This window comes from Falco naumanni, chromosome 3 (assembly GCF_017639655.2).
Source record: "Falco naumanni isolate bFalNau1 chromosome 3, bFalNau1.pat, whole genome shotgun sequence".
NCBI classification, from domain to species: Eukaryota; Metazoa; Chordata; class Aves; order Falconiformes; family Falconidae; genus Falco; species Falco naumanni.
Window position 1 is genome coordinate 58615936 of NC_054056.1, and position 6728 is coordinate 58622663.

The 6728-nt window shown below is 39.4% G+C and overlaps 1 protein-coding gene across 1 annotated transcript; it reads right to left on the reverse strand.

The window, feature by feature from the left end:
• Nucleotides 1-1715: 1715 nt before the first annotated feature.
• On the reverse strand, nt 1716-6093 carry MC5R (melanocortin 5 receptor). Its single transcript, XM_040587428.1, has 2 exons — nt 5833-6093; nt 1716-5032 (listed from the first exon to the last, which is right to left on the reverse strand). Exon 2 carries the CDS (start codon nt 4948-4950, stop codon nt 3973-3975), a length of 978 nt encoding a protein of 325 aa, XP_040443362.1. The 5' UTR covers nt 4951-5032; nt 5833-6093; the 3' UTR covers nt 1716-3972.
• Between the last annotated feature and the right edge of the window lie 635 nt (nt 6094-6728).

Below are 6728 nucleotides of genomic sequence, written 5' to 3' on the forward strand. Positions count from 1 at the left end.
CTGAACACAGCAGTGGTCACTATGAGCTGGTCTTCTGTACAAGAAGCTCAGCAGCAAAGAGAAGGATTCACTGAAGGAGAGGCAGAATCTCCAACAAGACTTTGGAGACAGAACAGAGTCCTTTGAGATTTCAGAGACCAGACTGTGTGAGGGAGCTGGTTGCTTCCCCAACGATGTATAAACCTTTTCTCCCTTCTTAAAGTCTGTGTGCTCAGAAAATTCCTGTGGTTTCTGCACTTATTTTGCATATTTTCCTGAAAAACACAACTAAAAACTCCAGAGCACCACTCAGAGAAGGTTTTCTAAGAGCAAAAGACTAAGAAGTGGGAATGTGCAACCCATTCTGAAAAGGCAGTGAGACACTGGTGGCACAGATGGTGCAGGCTTATAGGTTGTAGAGCTGAAAGCAATCACCCCTCGCTTGCAGCCCGGGTCCGCAGGTAGTAGTACTCAGTAGTTAGAGCCCTTTGTGACAGACTGTGCCCATTTGGGAAGCAGGATCATAAAGCCCAGGATCATACGTACTGTCTCTTTGTTCCATTCAGTTATTACTGTTCTGTGTTAAAGGAGATGCTAATGCTGCTGGAAAACTAGTATTTGCAAGTATTTTATTGTGGCCTTGGCCTGGAAAAAAGATTCAGTTTTTCCTAAAGCTAGTATAGGAGTATGCTGGGTAGAGGATTATCGGGGCAATGCCATCATTTGCAAAAGCCAACCTTTTACTTCAATCTACTAAAGCAAGCAAAACTTAGAGCAACATATGAAGTACTTCAGTGTAATATGGAAGCAGAGCAACTTGCCTACCATCAACCACCCTTTGCATTATTATAGATTAAAGAATCCAGTCTTCTGCTTTGCTAGGTGAAGTTCTGATGCAGCTAGAAATGCTGGATTAGTTGGGGGTTTTTTAATATTCTCCCTGCTCCTACTAATCTACTTAAAATGCGGATGAGTTTATAGAAGTCGACCCTACCTGAAACAGGAGTGAGTTCAGAATAATTTTATATTAAAAACTTTAAAATAGTGACACACAAGTTAGAAGCAGTGAAGTGTTCGGTCATCAAAGTAGCACTGGGCCATAGAAGTTGAGTTCGGAGCTCTGGGACAGAAATAGGGTGATTTAAGCATCTTTCCAATGACTGATAATAAACTGTAAATGACTGGCAATATAAGCAAGAGTAGTATCATTAGCTGTGGGGACGTGGTGCAATGACAGCCTAGCAGCTAATTTTTTCATGACTCTCCTTTGACAGTCATACACATACATACACAGACAATGCTTGCTTGTCCCAATCTATCAGAAAACATAGTGTTTTCCAAACTCTGAGAGAAATGAAAGCATGCTAAATAGTGGTTTTATTCTGCAGCTAAACATGTCATAGGCCCACAGAGGCATGTATTTTATATTTATTCCTGTAGTGTGAACAGCATGTTTTTTGCAGGAACTTTTCTAGCCTGTTCTTGAAAATACTTTCATTTCCCCTTTAAACTGTTTTAGCTCCCCCACCTGTAAGACTTATACTGAGGATGTCGTGCTGACACCTAGAGGACCACAGGTATGAATGTAAATACATTGTATTAATTTGTAACTCTCAGAATGTGTTTCTTAATAAGGCATCTGTTTAAATTGAGAAGTGAAAGCCTGTAATGTAATATTCCCTCTGTCAATAATCTATAAAGTTAGTAGACACATTACAATTAATAACAAATAATAGTGGGTTTTCCAGCAATCCAGTTTAATAGTTTCTTCATATGTCTGTGTTTATACACCAAATAAAATTCCAACAAGAAAGTAATGTACAATTCAAGAAAATACCCAAAGCTATTACAGTTTTGGCTTCCTCTTTGTTGATTTACAATTATGTACAAGACTGTCTTATTTGCAATACATAGTGAAGATTTAATGAATTATTTACAAAATCAGCTGGTGCTTTTCACTATGCAGTTGAACTGTCTCCTTTTGCTATTAATATTCATAGTAGCAAGAGCCCATTCTTAGCTGCTATTTATAGATAGGGTTAAGAGGTGGACTGAAACAAGGCAAGATTCTCACTACTGACCACAAATACCTCTGAAATCACATTTTCAAATACAGCTGAAGGAAGATTCCAGCACTTAGTGCACTGATATAACCATTATATTTACAGTCAACTTAATATGGTGTCTCCACTGAGAATAAAATTCCCACTCATGTATGCCATCTTTCTAAATGTGTGGAGGAGAATATTTTACAATTCTTCTTATAAAACAGATTAAATTAGGAGGGGAAAAAATGATAACTTTATCATAATATACAATCTGTTTCATGAGATCACAGAATAACTTTGGCTGGAAGGGACCTTTGGGTGCCATCCATTCCCAATCACCCAAAGCAGAGCCACCTTCAAAGTTTGAGTCAGCTTACAGCAGATTGTTCAGGGCTGTGTCCAGCCAAGTTCTGAATATCTCCAAGGATGGAGATTGCACAAGTGTTGGGCGCATGTCCCCATGTTTAACCACTGTTATGATAAAAAACTTTCGTAACACCTGATCAGGACTTCCACCTTGAAGGTATAGCCTAAGGCCCATAGAATCAATCATAGTCCTTCTATTGACAACAACAGTTTTAGAGCATCCCTAAACCAAGTATAATAAGGGCTATTCTTTCAGCTTTTCGGAAGAAATAATTCATCTTTCCAAGCTATTTTCTGATATCTAGTCAGTAGGGTACCACTGCTTGAAATATTTTCTTAGCTTATATCGCAGTGCAAGATATGTACCATTGATTAGCATCAAGAAATCAATGCCACAGTTGCACTTCCTTATCTGTGATAAATCCAGTATCTTGTACATTACACAGCTGTTGCAGAGCAGCATGTTTATAAGAGCATGATTAAATGTGAATTATCCACACAGAAGGCATGGGGGTTTCACCTCAGAATCCTCTCAATAAAGACAAAATTTATTTGTTTGGGGAACAAAAGTCAGGACTCTGTTATTGCTACATGTGCCTGAGGTTTTGAAATCCCTGTTTTGCTATTGCCTGCTATGCCTTCTGATCATCGAACTTGTTTTGCTCTCCCAGCTTGAAAGACGCAATCTACAGCGCAGCTTTCTTCAGTAACAAAAGCTACTTCTAGCTGAAACACTTTTCTAATGTCTACATAAAGGCAGCCACTCACCTAGTCTTTCCATCACCACAAAATGTGACATGACCATCTAGAGGCAATGTACCTTTCACTTCCCTAGCCTGGGGAATAAAAAAACTAGACAAACTAGATTCAGCTCAGTCTTCATATTCAGCCTGAAAATCCACCTATGGTACATCTTAGCCCACAGCGACAAGAACACATACAGTGAGATACGACAAAGTACCGTATCCAACCTGGAAAATCTCGCGGTAACACTGTCCTCTTACGTAACACATGACAGTAACAGTTATGACTGGAATACGAGACTGCTGATATGTGCATATTTTGGTTATGACTGTTGAGCGAGGTATGTGAACCCTCATAACTGGAGCTACTTCTCTGATTTTATGTCTTCAGAAGGAAATAGCAAAAAAACCTGTTAATTCTGGGCATCAGAATAATCCATGCTTTATCTAGAGAGACAAAGATTATAAAGAGAAATACACACTGAGAGGCTGATGGGCTCATTTGCATGGCAGGTCACACATTGCATTTAGCAGAAAGCAAAATAAGGCTTTCCCTGTATGATCCTCTCGTAAGATCCATTCTTCAGTAGGTTAAATGAGATTCAAAATATTGTTTCTCCCTGTAATACAAATGCATGGAGCAACACCTACTACCACTGTGAGAGAGGTGTGTGGAGGGAAAGAAAGGCAAAATAACATATTAAAAATGGTTTCTGATGGCTGCAGAAATCATGACAGCTAAACGGAGAAAGTTGTTCTGTAGGCATTTCAGCAGAATAACAAGATGTGACAAGATGTTGCATTTCCATTCACTTCCCTGGTTTGGTTTTGTTTTCTTAATACTTGTTTGATAACCCACAGACCATTCTCAGGCTATAGCAACAAATTATCTCTTTGAAGGTTTTCCTCATTTCCTGGCTACGAAAGGCATAGATCAAGGGATCAATCACTGAGTTGCACATAATGAGAATGAGGTACATGTTGAAATGAGACATGAAGCAGACGCAGTACAGGTTTTGAGGGCAGGAGATCATCAGGATGAGATGAAGGAAGAATGGAGCCCAGCAAACAATGAAGATGCCAAGAAGCATAGTCAGAGTGATGGCTCCTTTCATGCTGGTTCTTTGACGGACAGAGTTGTACCCAGGCAAAGCAGCTATTTTCTTCACATGAGTACGAGCCAGAAGGAACATATGGATGTACAGTGAGACCATGAGGATCAACATGGTAAAAAACATGGTGATGAGACAAATGATCACGTAAGTTGATTCATAATAAAGAATGAAGATAATGCCACAGCCCGTACAAAAGGTCCAGATGCATGCAATAATAAGCCCTGATCTTTTCACTGTCATGATGTTGTGATAACGTAGGGCATAGAAGATAGTGATATACCTGTCTACTGCTATAGCCAGCAAACTGCACATGGAAGCCACCACAGATATGCAGATCATTGAATCAAAGACATTGTCTATATGACGAACAAAGGTATCTTCTATAATTATGTGTCTATTGTTTATTAAGTATATCGTTATGGTCTCCCAAGCATTGGACACACTAACCAGCATGTCAGCCACTGCTAAACTGCAAACAAAAAAATACATGGGTGAATGCAAGTTCTTGTTCTTAACTATTGCACATATAACTAAGATATTTTCAAGGAGGCTTACAATGCCCAGAGTTAGGAACACCTCAGCTGCAATGACCACTTGCTCACATGGCGATGACTTGCTCTTGACAGTAGGCACAGTAAAGTTGCTACCAGAGGCACTCGGGTTTAGTTCAGAAACATACAGCTGAGAGGACGTGTTCATCTCTGGAAGCAAACACGTTCTGTTCTTTCTGAGGGACTTGCCAAGGAGCGTGATAAATGCATTTTCCAAAAGGCATAAGACCCTGCCAAAAAAAATATAGCATGACGAGAACAGGCAGAAGTTGACAAAACAAATATCACCCATTTCTATTTAATTTGGCTCGTACACATCCCATCTCTTCCATGCCATATTCCTCTACTGATTCTAAATTAATCTCTGATTGGCTCAGAGCTTTGTTAATTTGTGTTTTAATTTTGCAGTAAGGATAGATAGCAAAGAGATTCATGCACTCTTCATTCATAGTTTTGTTTATTCTATTCGGTCCTGCAGAAGTGAGCACAATGTCCTGGAAATTCTGCTGAACACCAAACAACAAACAGTTTTCAAAGTCTCAATTCTCAGACCCCAGAAATGGAGGAAGATATAGTATTAGGTTCAGCAGAACCTGCTCACTGGAATACAACATACCAAAGTTTAAATTATTGCCACAATTAAGAATTGAACATTTTCAGGAAAAGATTTAAATGCTTTCCTGACCTTTGTCCTTCTTAAGTTCACATGAACTGTGTTATAAACAGTTTACCTGTGCAATACTAACATGCTGACATAACGAAGACAAATCCATACATTTCAGGGTACACTAAGGTTATGAATTAAGAATTGGTATGGGTGGAATTCTGTAATTAAAAAAAAAAGTTCTCTATTTCAGATCATATTTTATTCAGTGCACTTTTGCAATATTCAGGGCAAAGCTGTAAGCCATCAGATTCTTAACAAGGGGAACACTTAAAGCTGACAGTTGCAAATAAAATTCAAAGCATATCAAGTTAATGCTCAGTTTTTAAAAGTAACCTTTTATTTGTAATCAAGAATTAACTGTACCTATTTACCAGAGCTGTTCCTTCAGCTGCTCTTGCTCTTCATCGCCTGCAACCTTTCCTCCACAGAGCAGAAGTTTCAGCCCCCTCCTCACCTGACATCTGGGGCTCGGGATTCCTTGGTAGGAAGAGGTGACAAAAACAGAGAAAAAGGAATGAGTAAATCCGTAGAGTCAAGGCTGACCATGTATAAATTACTTACTGTGCAACTGCCTTTTTATAGACTCCAAGCAATAATGACTTCAGTACCCAAACTGTAGCTCCTCCTCCCCTTCTTTGCCCCTCTGAACTTCTCTTTTCACAGGTTTTGTTAGCAAAGGCTTGGGTTTTTACCACCATCTAGTGGTCTTCTTTTGTCTTTCTAACGGAACAGTGTTTCTGATCTAAAATTCGTTATGAGCTTTTTGTAGTATTAAGCACTAGGCATGCTCCTTTCCAAACACATTTCTTTCTTGTTTTCTGTGCTGTGGCTAATACTCACAGACAATAAGTTCATACTGCAATAGTACTCCAAAAGAGATAAGAGCAGAAGACTGTTATTGAAGTGGGAGCTTTATTACTGTTATAAGCAACTGTCTTATATTCACAGTTATAATTTTGCAAGAACAACACTGTTACAAAATGCAGGGGACATACTGTCAAGCCTGTCTCACCACTAATAGAAGATATAACTCGGGTAATTTGTGTGAAAAAATAGAACAAATAAGTGTTTGTGTTCCAGTTCCCTTGCTAGAATAGAGATTTCAATATAGACATGGAAGGAGTACACAGTGCATCGTGCGGGGAGCCAGAGCTTCCCGACACGGGTGTGAATTCCCCCAGGTTTCACAGGGTCTAAGAGCTGGTAAACCCCGAGCTCAGTACTGCAATGGCTGAAGTCCCTCTCTGGGTCTAGCAGTC

Bases quoted from the DNA above. Each gene is read 5' to 3' on its own strand.
- MC5R (XM_040587428.1), bottom strand. From the start codon at position 4,950: ATGAACACGTCCTCTCAGCTGTATGTTTCTGAACTAAACCCGAGTGCC.